Here is a 16,396-nt window from a genome sequence, read left to right on the forward strand (position 1 = left end):
TTGTATGACTTCAAGGGATTCTCTAGGGACTTCCTAAGATTGCAACCAAATATTGCGATTTATAGAGACTTCAAAAATAATTTATGGACTTCAACGTGATTTCAAAAATTTTGTACACCAGATTTCACAAGTGGTCTTTCCCTTCGACTTGACTTTATAGTCAAGCTATCAAAAACTCCGGATATCTTCCAGACTCGTGACGCCTGGTGTGTGTTTCCACCAGAGAAAATTTATCATAGGGAGTGGAAACTGAGGAATATTATGTAACTCAAAAATCACGTGATCAACAAAACTGGCCAGGTCTATTTCCGGTGCTGTTTTTTTGTGGCCCCTCCCTCTAGGGTGGGTCTAGAATGTTGCGGGAGGGTCTAGGGGAGATGGACACTACCTTTTTAGGGAAAGGGAAACGTCTGACCAGAAGTGGATCATATTACAGCTCCCTAGAAGTACTGGACGATATAACATCGCCGTGAGAGAATAGTAAGCCTCGATACCCGCGGGCAGCGCAGGGGGGATGAATTTTTTCCCCCATGGTTTATACCCGCGAAGGGGGGGGCGAATTTTTTTGCCCCCATGCCTCCATCCCCGGAGGGGGGTTGGTGTGTCTCCCCCTCACCTCCTCCACCTGAAGGGTGAAGGTTGTTCTTGAGTGTATGCTCTCTCTTTGCGCTAAGTCCCCTTTTTTTTATTCTGACTTTCACTTTCTCTTTACCCAGCCCGATACCCGCAAGAGCGCTGTGAAGGCTGGAGAGTTTTTTTTCTCTCTCTTGGTTCCCTGACTTTCACCGTCTCTTTCCCTTTGACCATCTCTTTATTTTTACGCTTGCGAATGTACTAGCGGCGAGCGCCGCGAGAGCGCTGTGAAGGAGAGTTTTTTTTCCTCTCTCTTTTTTTCCTCTTCTCCGTTACATGTGCAAAGCGGGGGAATGCGTGTACAACCATAGCGGCGCTCGTTTTCTCTCCGAATAGCACTGAAATGTTATAGGAATATATCTCTCGGGTTCCTCTTCTCCGTTACGCGTGCAAAGCGGGGGAATGCCTGTACAAGCCTAGGAATTTCTCACCCAACGTTTTTTTAATTTTACACGGCATTTTAATTCCGGTAATATTTTTTACTTTTGCGATATGTATAAATCAAGAGGCGTTAAATATTTTATCCATGTTTTATTTGTCTATATATAATTTTAAATATTTTATCCATGTTTTATTTGTATATATATATAATTTTAAATATTTTATCCATGTTTTATTTGTATATATATATATATATAATTTTAAATAGAAAAAAATTGAAAGATTAAAGGCCTGTTTGTAAATGAACATCATTTGCTACAGCTCTGAGGAAACGCTTTTGCCTAAACCGGTCTAGGACTCCCTCATTGGGGGTACCCGCTCTCCCCTTAAAATAGTCGGTGATAGCGGCATTGAGACTAAAAATAGAAAGAAAAGATATTAGGGATCCATCTTTAAAAAAATAATGCTAATTAACTTACGAGCCCGAGCGAGACGTGTTAACGTAAACCGGCATAGGGTTTCCGGGAGTGGGTGTTATGTCAACGAATGGTATGAGTCGAGAACTCAACTCCCGGAAGACAACGTCGTCCTCGCGGAGATCAAAACCATGTCCGAGATTCTCCGCGCGAATCCTCACTAAGTCCTTATGGACATCAGCAAGGATCCTATAAAAAAATCTTTGAATATAGCCATTAAAGTTTTAAAAAATATAGAGACTTTACCTGAAGAGGCTGCAATCATTTGGCAGATGTTCATTTACTCTCGGCGGGTTTTCCTGGGGTTGATGTGGGGGTGGCTGACGCTGTTGATGTGGGGGTGGCTGACGCTGTTGCCACTCGTAAAAATTTTGTCTCGGGTCCTTCTCGTCGTCCGTGTACAAAAGAACATCGTCAATATGACTGTACGCCCTAATAAGTTCAAAAGTTAGTCTTTCCACGATTTCAGAAAAAAAACAGTATGCTCACATGATAATGGTGGATGATGTTCTGGCCGAAGCTAAAGCGAGAATGATTTTAGTATTGGGAAACTCTCCGTATATATAGTATGGAGGGGGACCGTTGAAACCCAGACACTCTTTACCCCCCCCTTATAATATACAAAAACGGTTTCTTACCTTTGGGGGCTAGGGGCGGGAAATTGAATAGCCCCCCCGAGACGCGGATATTTATGTTATCGAAAAAGCCCTAGATCTACCATCTGTTGGGCGAGCACCCCGTAGGCGACTTTGTCGAGGAACAGTTTCGCCCGACGTATGTCGTGCTCGGTTGCTCTCCGAACGGACGCGGCGTCAATCACGCCGTCAGCATCAACCTCCCCTTCGGATTCCCTGTATATTCGGGCTCTCCTTTTAAAAAACTTTAAGATGGCCGTATTGAGACTGTAAAGAAAAAAGAAATTAGAAATGGTCTTAAAAAAGAAAAAAAACTATATAACTTACAAGCCGGAATAACAGTTAGCTATGTTTAAGGGCTGTTCCTCGACTAGGGGTGCCCCCTCTAGGGGTTCTACAGGGAATACCATGAAACCCCACAGGGTTTGACCCAAGGCTTCGATAACATAATTTGTCTCGACCGCGTACACTTGTTCGACGGCCGAGCGTACTTCGTTGTTGGCAAGCCATTCTTCTTCCTCGACCTCTTGATGGATCTGGGCTAAGATCCTGCTCAAATTTTATGGAGGAAATATAGCTACTAAAAAATAGGAGAAAACATGGTATGTTTACCGTTGGATGTTGCAATCCAATGGCGTAGGATCTTCATCATCCTCATCCAATTCCTCATCCAATTCCTCATCAGAATTGGGCTCATTCTCCCATTCCTCCTCCCCTCCCCCCACCACCACCACTTCCTCTAGTTCCGCTAGAGGAAAAGGTTCTTCTTCTAAAGGTTCATCTTGGACAGGTGGGTTTAGAAATTCAAATACCTCATTCCCAAACGGTAAAGGGTTGGGTGCCCTAAATAACAAAAAAAACTTATTCTATGGTTTCAGGAGAAAAAACATTATACTCACATGTTGAAAGTTTGGTGCAGGATTTAGTCTTAGTAGTAGTGGTTCGTCAGTGTTTAGGCTGAGAGTGATTTTTGTATTGGGTAAACTGCCGTATTTATAGAACCCATGGAGAAACCGGGGGGTTCTTTTAGTCTCCGACGTTCTTTCTGTATACCCCAATACAAAAACCTTATGATCTTTCCAATATTCAAAAGTTGTTATTGAAGCAAACGAGACCCCAAAATAATAAAAGTCTAGACCCTCTCACAATCCTAAAAAAAACAAGAATTTGACCCAGACTTCAAATGATTTCTAACGATAATAACAACACATTCCTAGCCGATTTCCATGTACCCTAGCTTTCAATACATTAATAAATACAAGTCTAGACGCTGTCACAATCCTAAAAAAAAAACAAGAATTTTGACCCCGAGTTCAAATTATTTCTAACGATAATAATAACACCAATTTCCATGTACCCTAGCCGCGTGTCTTTCAATAAATTAATAAATAATACAAGTCTAGACCATCTCACATATCTAAAAAAAAAAAGAATTTTGACCCCGAGTTCAAATTATTTCTAACGATAATAATAACACCGATTTCCATGTACCCTAGCCGCGTGTCTTTCAATAAATTAATAAATATTACAAGTCTAGACGCTGTCACAAAAAAACAGAATTTGACCCCTAGTTCAAATGATTCCTAACGATAATAACACAATCCTAGCCGATTTCTTTGTAGACTAGTTAATGTTGTCCACAATGCTTTAGAAACGTCTTGTTATGGTCCTATAAATATATATGCCTATCCAGATCAAATGACAAAAATTACGTTTTAAAAAATTTATTTCAATACAAATTTACACCAGGCCAAAAAGATTGACAACGCTTATACGTTTCTTTAAATAAGAAGTTTGAGACATTAATATATTAAATATATTATACGATTGAAAATCAAAACTTATTCCGCGTTCCTTTAATCTACTTTCAAAAGCCATTAATATTTTATACGGTGAAACGTACGAGCCAAAATATGATAGTACACTGTCAAAATTAATATGATCTTCAATTTCTTCGAAAGAAAAGAATTCACCGAAATCTATGTGTAATATTTTATATATGGTAATAAGTTCAGCGCAGATCAAATCCCCAAGTAATAAATAGACCTGTTCGTTCGATACAAGCTTTTTCACATGTTCATTAATATACGGCATTAATCGATTTAACTCGCTTGCTTCTGAAGCGTTCAATGTGAAGTCGATACTGTCTCCACCCCTGATATTCGTTTCCAGCTTTAGATTGTTAAAGGTTGCGTGTGCTGATGTCGAAGATAATGGAGTATCGGCTAAAATAGCGTCGTATGATGTGGGTTCTTGGCAACTTGTCCATCCGCTAAGCGGACCAATTTTGGATGCAAAAGCTTGCCAGGTGTCAACATCAAAGCGAAACGTGGACAAATCTGGTTCTTTCTGGCATATTCTAATCTCTATATTGAGATCAGACGTGAATCCGAAAGATAGAAATACTTCTCCCAAATGAAATCTCGAATTGATTTTACGAGGTTTGGACGGGAGTTTTCGTTTACGAAAATTATCAACTTCCATTCTTATCTTAAAAAAAGCAACCGTTGCTATTATACGAAGCGAGCGCCCAAAACTGTTACGCAAAAATTCTACTTACAATTCAAGCGACCTTCTTATTCGACTGTCAAAATCAAAGTGAGCCCTAACATGGCTTATGTCTTCATTCTTTAGAGGGGGGAGAAAGGGGGTTAGTTCTAGTTAAAGGTTGGCTTCTTTCATATAGGGTAAACATGCCTGGGCAAAGATTTGTTCTAGTTAGAGTTTAGCTTGGGGGTAGAGAGAGAGAGGGGGAGTTCTAGTTAGAGTTTAGTTTTGGGGAGAGAGGGGGGGTGGCAGTTCTAGTTTAAGGTTGGCTTCTTTCATATAGGGTAAACAGGTCTGGGCAAAGATTTGTTCTTGTTAGAGTTTAGCTTGGGGGTAGAGAGAGAGGGGGAGTTCTAGTTAGAGTTTAGTTTTGGGGAGAGAGGGGTGGGTGACAGTTCTAGTTTAAGGTTAGCTTCTTTCATATAGGGTAAACAGGTCTGGGCAAAGATTTGTTCTTGTTAGAGTTTAGCTTGGGGGTAGAGAGGGGGGGAGTTCTAGTTAGAGTTTGGTTTTGGGGAGAGAGGGTGGGTGGCAGTTCTAGTTTAAGGTTGGCCTCTTTCATATAGGGTAAACAGGCCTGGACGAAGCTGTGTTGGTCGGTTCATGTTATAGCACGGGCTCTTTAGAGGGAGAGAGGGGGGATGTATCTAAAAAAGATTACATATTTGCTTCCTAAAAAGCCGTTACATACAACATGTGGGGGAGGAGGGGGGTAAGCTGAGTGTTATGGCCTATATAAGGCGATATGTTGAGTATGCAAAACTCATTCTCTACTTCAGAGTTATAAAGTAAAGACGAATAGCATAGTCTCGCTTTTAGAAAAGTTTTACAAAACCTGCCCGGACACGTCTTGATTTGAAAGGTAACGTATTTTTATATTCTTTTTTGTTTTTCATGGGGATAGCATTTAACGTAAGTTTTTTTTTTTACTATAAAAACGCGTAAAGATGGATCAAGAATCTATTTTATTCGAGATCGAGGAATTGGCCGCGTTACGACCATGGTCAATTAAGAAAATTTACGCTTTTTACTTTAATTTATGTACATTACTCAAACTTAACCCAGCTACAGTCGGGGAAATTTTACCGCCTTGTTTGTCTAATAGAGGATACGCTATTCTTGAAACATTTACAGACATATTTAAATATATGTTAAGCGTACCGCGTGAACCCGAACAATGCCGCAACGCGGAAGAGTTGGACACACTCTATAATAATGTGCCTTTAGCGTATCGTGATCTATATAGGGCCCGTTTCGAACAAAGAGCGTTAGAAATAAATCAACGCGATATAGACGCTCAAGAATCTATTTTATTAGAGATCGAGTCGTTGGTTGTTTCACGACCTTGGCCCATTGAGAAAATCTACGCTTTTTTCTTTGATTTATGTACAGTACTCAAACTTAACCCCGCTACAGTCGGGGAAATATTACCGATTTTTTTATCTAATAGAGGATACGCTATTCTTGAAACATTTACAGACATATTTAAATATATGTTAAGCGTACCGCGTGAGCCTGAACAATGCCGCGACATTAAAGAGTTGGAAACATTCTTTAATAATCTGCCTTTAACGTGTAGTGAGCAATATATGGCCCGTTTCGAAAAAAGGGCGTTTGACATAGGTCAACGCGATATAGACGAAATGCAAGCTGAAAATCTACTAGTGGATGAGCAAGATGAAAACATGATTAAAGCATTACATTTTCGAAAAGGAAGAATCAATTGTGCGGGAATTTGAATCTTCCCAGAATGATCGTATAGCTCGCGACTTTTTAAACAATAATCCAGAGCTGGGTTTCGCCTCTCAAAACGATTTCGCCTCTATAGATTTTTCGGGTCTTAGTAATTTCCCTGACCAATCTGGAGGCGGAGCGAGGGGGGCAGTTATGACGCCAATAGATTCTCTACCTCACTGTGAAATTACGGATCAAAGAGTGCAAATGTACCCTAGATTTAACCTAACGGGTCTCGAAATCACCGTAAGAATAACTAATAATTTGGTTGAAGGCTTAGCCAATATTGTCCAGGCCGTTCTTAATAGGTTAGCTCCATCTGATATGATTCAGATAACGGCCGAAAGTTTAAGCTTGCCAAACAGGGGCGAGATATCACTCTCATTTCGTAGAGCTGACCAATTGGACTCTAAATCTGTTTTAGATGAGATAGAGTCAGTTTTATACTATGATGAGTTTGAAAGATTCTTTTTGGGACCCATCGTCTTAAAATTTCACGTGGTGAGAATCCCGGTAGAAGGGTTTGGCCGTGCTGCTCCCAAAGGAGTGCGGTCCTTTGATATCTTTTCTCGTGACTCTCGAGGAATTATCAGGATAGTGAACAATGATAATCTGTGTCTAGCGAGAGCGATTTCCGTGGCAATTGCGCATTCGGAACATAAGAAAAACCCGACTAATATCGCGCTTAAAAACAAATTTAAGTCGATTTCGTACACACGAGCGGATAGAGGCGATACGGCCTCTCAACGAGATGCCGCTATAGAGCTTTGCCGCAAAGCTAAAGTTAACCCGAAAGACTGCGGTAAAGTAGAATCTATACAAAAATTTAAAGCCGAATTAGCGCAATATAATATATTAATATATATTTTTAAAAATAATTTGCCCGAGTTGATTTTGGGGAAAATCGACAATGACGATAATAGACCACGTTTGATATTAATTAATCAAAATAGACATTACAACGTCGTCACGTCTTTAAGACCTTTGTTCGGGATGGACCATTACTGTGAAAATTGTCTGGTAGGATTTAGAAACAAGAGAGATCATAGTTGCAATCTTTATTGTTACAATTGTTTACGAGATCAAACTTGTACGGGTGCTGACCGAGCGTGTGACAAATGTCTCAAGGTTTTCAAAGGAGATGAATGTTTTAATTATCATAAACAAGATGGTGTAGACGGGAAGAGTATTTGCGCGCAACTATTTCATTGCAAACAATGTTTCACGCAAATAAATTTATTTAAGCGTAAAAATCAGCCCCATACGTGCTGTGAGACCTATTGTTCTGTGTGCAGTAGATACACTCCCAGTCCACACTATTGTTACGTTCAGGTAATTAAAGAAGAACCTCCTAAAGTTCGCCAAGCTAAGAAACAGAAGGTTGTCCCTGATTTGCTTTATATTTTTTATGATTTTGAAGCGATTCAGATATTAGAATCTGAGGAAAAAAAAGGGGCGTTAGTCCACCAGCCTCTCCTTTGCGTATCAGAGATGGTCTGCGAAAGCTGTATCGATGTGCCCGAGGCTGGTTTCGTCTGCGGGAAATGTGGGTCACTAGGTCCGAGACAGAGAGTTTTTGAAGGAGCAAACCCTGTTTCAAATTTTTTAGCTTTTCTAAGAACATTAGCTTCTGTCAAGAAGGTAACTTTATTGGCTCATAATGCTAGCGGATACGATAATCAGTTTCTATTGCGAGAGATTATGGCTCTAGGCGAAGAATTTAAACCTAACTGCATAATTAACGGCACTAAAATTATAAATTTAACTGTCTTTAATTTAAATTTCCTTGACTCTTTCAATTTTATCTCCGTACCACTCTCTAAATTCGCCGCCACTTTCGGCTTAGAAGATGCGACAAAGGGTTATTTCCCTCATTTTTTATTTAACGTGGTTAAAGATCACGTCTTCGACGTTAATAATCAATTAGCAACAAATTATGTCTTAGAAAACCAAATGCCTCCTCCAGAAGCTTACGGGTCGGAAAATTTAACCTCCAAAAATCTCAAAGAGTTTATGGAGTGGTACGATAAACAAATTGAGGAGAAAAAAGGCTTTAATTTTCTGGAGGAATTAAAGTTTTATTGCATCAAGGATGTTGTGATATTAAAGTTAGGTTGTCTAGCTTTTAGAAAAATTTTCTTATTGCCCAGGTGGAACCTTTCCAGGTCGCGTGTAATATAGCCGGTTTGTGTAGCTGGGTATACAGGAGGCACTTTATGGATAAAGATTCTATAGGCATTATTCCTCATAACCTCTATAGAATGATTGATAATCAGTTACTTGTGGCTATAGAATGGTTATCCTGGTATGCTCACGAAAACGGCGTAAATATACAGTCTGCGTTTAACGGCTCTGAAGCCAAAGTTTTGAAAATGAAAGTGGACGGTCTTTGTGATAAAGATGTTCTAGAGTTTAACGGGTGTTATTTCCATGGTTGCCCCAAATGCTACAAAGTCAACCGTAACCAATCTTTGCAAGGTGATCCTGGTCAAACCTTGAACACCTTGTACGTCAGAACTTTAAAAAAGAAGGAACGAATCGAGAAAGCGGGCTTTAAAGTAATAACGAAGTGGGAATGTGATTGGACTAAAGATAAAACCGATAATCCGGCTATTGGTGTTTTTCTGGAAGCAGAAAACATTAAAGAAAAAGTACGCGAACCTTTAAATCCTCGCGATGCCTTTTTTGGTGGAAGAACGTCGGTACTTAAACTATACCATAAAGTATCCGGCAGCGAGAAAATGCATTACGTTGACGTAACTAGTCTCTATCCTTTCGTCAACAAGAGAAAGAAGCTGCCAGTCGGGCACCCAGAAATTTTACTGGATAATATTCCCGACATTTTCACATTCGATGGATTTCTGAAATGCGAAGTTTTGCCGCCAATTGGCCTCTTTCACCCTGTTTTGCCCACAAGGTTAAACAATAAATTAGTTTTCACTCTTTGCCGGGAGTGTGCCTTGAAACGTTTCCAAGGAGACTGTCGCCATTCCGACGAAGAGCGAAAACTAATCGGCACTTGGGTGATTGATGAACTTCGTGCCGCTGTAAATCGGGGTTATGTTATCCTAAAAAAGATAGAGGCCTGGAAATACAAGGTGCGACAATATAACCCTGAAACTGGCGAGGTCGGCTTGTTTCAAAAATACGTTGATTCGTTCCTTCTTCATAAGCAGACGGCTAGTGGTTACCCCTCGAATTGCGTTACCCCCGAGGAACGTGACAATTATATTAAAAATTTTAAAATTAGAGAGGGGGTACTTTTAGACCCAGTCAAGATTAAAAGAAACGAAGGGTTGCGTAGCGTAGCAAAACTTGCCTTGAATAGTCTTTGGGGTAAATTCGGGGAAAGAGTGAAACCAACCAAAACGGAAATTATCAAAGAACCCCGCAGACTTTACGAACTCTTAAGTAACCCGGATGTTGAAGTAAAAAGCGTTTTAACCATAAATGAAGAAACGCTGCTAGTCAAGTGGGTTCCTACGACTGAGGCCGACGTTGTTTTGAAGCATACCAACGTCTCTATAGCCTGCTATACAACGGCTATGGCCCGTCTTTGTTTATTAGAATATCTGGAAATGGTTGGGGATAAATGCTATTATTACGATACAGATTCTCTTGTGTACATGTCCCCCCTGGGAATACCGCTAATAGAAACTGGTAACTTTCTGGGTGAAATGACCAACGAATTGGAAGGTTATGGTAAAAACGCCTACATTGATACCTTTGTCAGTGGAGGATGCAAAAACTATAGTTATTGGGTAACAGATCCAGACTCTGGCAAAAGGTTCAATACAACCAAAGTCAAACGGTTTCGTCTTAATGTCTCTAACGAGAAACTAGTCAATCACGAAACTTTAAAAGGATTACTAGGCGTTGATTTAGACAAACCCCTTTTGCCCATAACTGTTCCAATTCCGAGACACATTTCGAGGCTTCCCAATCACACGCTTGTCTCTATAGACACTCACAAAGTTTATAGAGCCACGGTCGATAAAATCCGTATACTAGACAATTTCAAAACAGTCCCCTATGGCTACCAGAACCCAACTTAATTTATTAACTAATTTATTGATTTATTTATTTATTTAATTTAAAACTATTTATTTATTTAAAACTAATTTAAAACTAATTTATTAATTTAAAACTAATTAATTAATTTATTGACTAATTTATTTATTTAAAAGTGTATATTGTATATTTAAAATAAAAAAATTTTAAACTGATTTTGTTCCTTTTTTTCCCGCGCTTCCTGTCATACGCGTTTCCCTGTCATACGCGACACGCGTTTCCTTGCTATGCACGACGCGATCATTTCCGCGACACGAAGAAGAAGAAGACGCGCGCGACCCCTATATTAACGTTTGGCCGCTTAAAGTTTAATTTATTTAAGCTCGAGAACTCGGAGAACAATGATTCCCTTTTATCATCCGTGTACCATAACGGTAAATGGACCGAGTGGGGCTGGAAAGACGTTTCTTTGCGAAAGAATCATTAAAAATCATCGGGAAATGTTTGAACCCAATATCGCTGAAATTATTTTCTATTATTCAGAATATCAACCATTTTACGACAGGTTGAAAGGTTTGGTTGTCTTTAAGGAAGGTTTGCCGGATATGAACGAGTACGACGGCTCTCGAAATTGTCTTCTAGTAATAGACGATTTAATGGATCAGAACAAATCAGGTTTGATCGGTTCAATTTTTACCAAGTTTAGTCATCATCGTAATTTAAGCGTGCTATATTTAACTCAAAATCTTTATCATAAATCCAGCGACGCTAGGGACATAAGTTTAAACACAAATTATTTGATACTGTTCAAGCAGGTTAGAGATAAATTGCAAATAAATTATCTAGCTAGACAAATGTACCCGCGTAACCCGAAATTTTTAATGGAGAGTTACATGGACGCTACTGAACAACCTCATTCGTATTTGCTATTAGATTTTAAGCAAAACTGTCCCGAAGATTATAGGGTTAGAACAAACATATTTCCCGATGAGATCATGGTAGTGTACGTGCCCAAAAAGAGATAAATAAGACTCGTATCATACACGAGCATTCATTTGAATTATGAAACGCCGTGCGATTACATCACAGCGAGACGTTCTCGCCCTCTTGAGTAAACTTAAAAAAGGACCTAGACACGCCTTTATAAGATCCGCGGATAAAGGTTTAATAGACGCTATATCAGAATTAGTTTTAAATACGCTACACGGAAACGTGAAATTGAATTTGGCTCAAAGAAGTAGGCTATACAGGTATAAGAATAACCTACGCAAAATAGCTAGTAAAAGAATAGCTTGGAAAAAGAAAAGGGCTATTTTATCGAACCAAAAGGGAGAAGGTCTTTTTTCTTTACTCGTACCGCTTCTTTCCTCGGTTATCGGAGCTTTTAGTTCGTAATGTACCATAAAATGACCTTGGTACCCTTGAATGAACGGCAAATACCGTCTCAACCCGCTATTCAACCCTCTGATACTCTAAAGACAGATGTTATGCAAGAATTGAATAGGGAGATGCAAACGGTTTTAAACAACAAATCGTTAGACGATCGCTCCAAATGGATTATGTACCAGCAGCTAGTCCAAAGGTACAATAACGTTTCTCGAGAAATCGTGCCGGATCCGACCGAAAAATGGATTGACATGTTCCCCCTCAAATATAAGGGGAGAGCAAAGAAGGTTTTTACTCAGTTGCAATCGCTTGGCGAGACCTTAAGGTGGTCGAAAGAAGGAAGACTATTTGTAAACGGGCGAGAGATCAAAAATTCTGATATAGCGCAGTTAGTATACCATTACATTACCCCCCTTAAAGAAATACCCGAAGGCTGGAGCGATTTTCATAGCATTGTAAAAGAAATTGAAGGACCAAAAAACGCCGTCTCTCCCGAACCAGTCCCCAGCCTCCCCCCTCCTCCTCTCCTTCATCTCACTTCCCCGCCAAAACGAACTCCCTTAAAGCGAAGGCTAAGAAATTACGGTAAAGAAAATTCAAGAGGGCCACGATACGTTACGAAAAGGAAATCTTCTTCTTCTATAATACCAAAATGGCTGAGCTTCAACCCAACAACACCGAAAAATTAAAAACCATATACTATGATCCTTCTAACCCCGCCTCGTTTTCAGGAATAGACGCTTTACATCGAGCTGTTAAAGATGATGGTATATCGAAAGCGGAAGTAATTTCGTTTTTGGAAAGTTCCACCCCGTATACTTTGCATAAAACGGCTCGTAAAAAGTTTAAGAGACGCCAAATTATAGTTCACAATATCGGTGATTTGTACCAAATAGACTTGGTTGACATGCGATCCTTGGCCAAAGATAATGATAACAACACGTTTCTATTGACGTGTATAGATTGTTTTAGTAGAAAACTATGGGTCGTGCCTTTACTACGTAAGACGGGAAAAGAAGTTGTTAGAGCCTTAGCTCTTATATTCAAAGACCAAATACCGATTAGAATAGAAACGGATAAAGGGAAGGAATTTTTGAATTCCTCGGTCAGAAAATTTCTCAAAGAAAAGGGGGTTAAATTCTTTACAACCGAGAATGACGTCCACCACGCCCCCATTGTAGAAAGAGTGAATAGAACGCTAAAGTCTCGTATGTTTAAACTGTTTACCCATCTCCATACTAGAAGGTATATCGACCACCTACGAGATATAGTGACGGCGTATAACGGCGCTTGGCATAGTACTATTAAGATGACGCCGAATAACGTTAAGCCAACCAATATATTAGAAGTGTATAGAAATATTTACGGGACTGAAAACAAAGGACAGAAAAAACGCCCTCCCCCCCGAATAAAAGTGGGTGATTACGTTAGGGTTAGCAAAGTAAAAATGGTTTTTGAAAAGGGTTACGAAGCCAATTACTCCACCGAAGTTTTCCAAGTTGATTTTATCGGAACTGCCCGTGATCCAGTGATTTACAAGTTAAAGGATCTGGAAGGAAACCCTATAAGTGGCGTGTTCTATCGCGAAGAGGTTCAGAAAACGGTTAAACCTGAAAGGTTCAACATTGAAAAAATTATAAAGCGGCGAAAAAGGCGTGGAAAATTGGAGTTATTAGTATCTTGGGAAGGTTACCCGAAAACCCAAACCTCTTGGGTTCGTGGAGAAGATGTCGAATCAATCGTTTTACCTAACCCTACCAAGTAACGTCAACGGCTCGTTATTTCCCGATAATACCAGGGCGCATTACTGTACCAAGCTACCTAACCCTATTCATTTAAATGGAAAATGGGAAGTGGCTCTAGTAGATATAATGTATACGTCTACTTTTTACAACGTGCCAAGGCCTAAGGAAGAACGTGATGTTAGCTTTCATAACGTTTCCAGATACGGGAGCAAATATACAGTAGGGGAGGTAGTCGATGGAAAGAAAAGAGAGAGAAAAAGTAAAGACGCTAGGCGGGAGACCATAGTTGCGCCCGACGTTCCCCCGGGGTTTTACAAGTCTATAGAACATTTAATAAACGTCATAAATAATTCGTTTGACAAAAATGGCCCAACACTGCGGCTGATTTACGATAACGTAACCGGGCACATTACTATAAACCAACCTGAAAGATTATTGAAACCTTATTTAAAATTCGAAAAACCCATTGCCGAAATTCTCGGATACGTTGAAGCTAGCGAATGTATCGGTCGTAGCCAAAGGCCCTCTAATTTGAATTACCACGTTCCGGACCAGTTATTTATCTATTTAAATATCGCTAGCGATCAGATTGTAGGCGACCACTCGGTTCCTTTACTACGGATCGTTTCGGTTGATGCCAAGAAACCATACGGGTCTCAAATATTTCAAACCTTTACCAATCCTCATTACGTACCCGTTGGTAAAAATTACTTTGATATCATCGAAGTTAATATAAGGAATAGTTTGGGGGAACCGGCGCCATTTGAATACGGGAGCTTAACGGTTAAACTACACTTGCGATGCCTAAGCCCGACGTCTTAGAAAGGCGAGAATGTTGCTACAAGCGATATTACAATAATCAAGCGGGGGACGGAGGGTATTATATTGGAAATAACCCTAATTTGAAAGGTCACGGGGGGTTCGGATCCTTTTTTTCAGGTTTGGTAAGGTTTGTTAGGCCTTTGCTTACAAGCGGTGCCAAATTTCTCGGCAGAAAAGCCGTTAGTACAGGGACCAAAATTTTCAGTGACGTAGTATCGGGCAAGGATATTAAAGAGGCTGCTAAGAAAAGAGTAACGGAAACTTTAGATGATATTAGAACACAGCATGGGGGAGGGGGGAAACGTCGCAGACGTAAAAAGCCCTTGAAACGAAAACGGGCTCAAAGTAAAAAAGGTATAAAACGAGCGGCTACCAGGAAAATAAAGCCAGTTCGCCGTCGTATACCCTACAGGTCAAGACGACACGATATATTCTCCTAAACATGTTTCAAGCGACAATATCTGAGCTGGACTTTTTCGAATCTGTCCCGATTCAAACATCGGTAGAATCGGCCAAATATGTTTGCTATCGACCTATTTCGGTTTTGGATGGAGACTCTCAGATTGAATTTTACGTTCCTGGAAATGGTGAAGAATATATTGACGCCTCTCTAACTATGCTTTATGTTCGATCTAAAATAGTACATACGGACGGTACCGATATCGATGACACAGATAACGTAGGACCCGTCAACAATTTTTTACATTCGCTCTGGGATACGGTGGAAGTAACCGCCAATGATACGCCTATTTCATCTTCAACCGGAAACTACGCCTTCAAAGCCTATCTAGAAACATTGCTAAACTATGGAGGAGACGCGAAAAAATCTCATTTAACTTCTTCTTTATGGCATAAAGACACGGCTGGGAAAATGGCTTCTGCAACTGAAAACCAGGGACATCTTGTTAGGAAAGAGCTAGCAAAGGGTTCGAAACAGATTGAAATGTACGGAGCCCTACACGCTGATATGTTTAACGTTTCAAAATTCATACCCAATGGCGTTAGTCTTAGAGTCAGGATGACCCGAAATAAACCAGGCTTTGTTTTGCTCGGAGCTCCTCCCCCCGGTGGCGTATGGTACAAACACGAAATACTCGAAGTAGGTTTATATATTCGTAAAGTGCGAGTAGCCCCTCGAGTAATGCTAGCTTTGGAATCGGCTTGGACTAAAGCCACGGCATAATACCCATTCACTAGGACAGAAGTGAAAGTTTTTACCATTTCGGCAAATATTCAAAAAACTACTATAGATAACGTATATTTAGGGGTTTTACCAAACAGATTAACAGCTGGTTTAGTAACTCATAACTCGTATAACGGCAAATTGAGTTGGAACCCTTTCGACTTCCAAAACTTTAACGTGAATTATATTAATCCGATTATCGGTTCGGAACAAGTGCTAGCTAAGCCTTTGCGACCAAATTTCAAAAAGGGTCTTTACACTAGATCATATTATTCTCTGTTTACCGGATCTGGTACTCATTACAAAGACGATGGTAACGAAATATCTATGAAGGAGTATCCCAAAGGTTATACGCTTTACTGTTTTGATTTGACTCAAGATGGTACCGCGTCAGATATAAATCATTACAACCCTATACGACAAGGACAATTGCGACTTGAACTCGGGTTCGAAGAACCAGTACCCGAAACCCTGAGTTTGATCGTTTATTCAGAATTTCAAAGTTTAATGCACATAGATCATAATAGAACCGTCGTTGTAGATTCGCCATGAACGCTTCAACCATAAGAAGGGTTTTGAGATACACCCGCGGTTTCATGGGCGTATACCCGCGCGATGTTCTACCCAAATATATCCTTCGATACCCGGCTTCCATTGTTATAAATCTAGATAATCACAAAGGAAACGGTAGTCATTGGATTTGTCTCTATATCGATGGGAATAAACAATGTTATTATTTTGATTCCCTGGGGCTGGGTCCCTTGACAGAAGATATTAAAACATTTATGAGAGAAAATTCTACGAAAATAAACTATAATAGGAGGGCTTTGCAGCCCCCCGACA

The 16,396-nt window shown here is 40.0% G+C and overlaps 2 protein-coding genes across 2 annotated transcripts; one reads left to right on the forward strand and one right to left on the reverse strand.

Annotated features, from left to right (window-relative positions):
* Positions 1-1,428: 1,428 nt before the first annotated feature.
* LOC149679017 (uncharacterized) lies at positions 1,429-2,530 on the reverse strand. The gene is made up of 4 exons (XM_089837224.1): positions 2,453-2,530; positions 1,980-2,392; positions 1,737-1,922; positions 1,429-1,679 (listed from the first exon to the last, which is right to left on the reverse strand). Coding segments are annotated over exons 2-4 (378 nt in total). The 5' UTR covers positions 1,982-2,392; positions 2,453-2,530; the 3' UTR covers positions 1,429-1,489.
* A 12,282-nt stretch (positions 2,531-14,812) lies between these two features.
* Positions 14,813-16,105, forward strand: LOC149679018 (uncharacterized protein F54H12.2-like). Its single transcript, XM_089835965.1, has 2 exons — positions 14,813-15,492; positions 15,652-16,105. The coding sequence occupies exons 1-2, from the start codon at positions 14,813-14,815 to the stop codon at positions 16,103-16,105; spliced, it is 1,134 nt and encodes a 377-aa protein (XP_089692091.1).
* Positions 16,106-16,396: the final 291 nt, after the last annotated feature.

This window comes from Phalangium opilio, unplaced genomic scaffold (genome assembly GCF_054372755.1).
Source record: "Phalangium opilio isolate 3A_F unplaced genomic scaffold, DU_Popi_V2 ptg000042l_1, whole genome shotgun sequence".
In the NCBI taxonomy this organism is placed as follows: Eukaryota; Metazoa; Arthropoda; class Arachnida; order Opiliones; family Phalangiidae; genus Phalangium; species Phalangium opilio.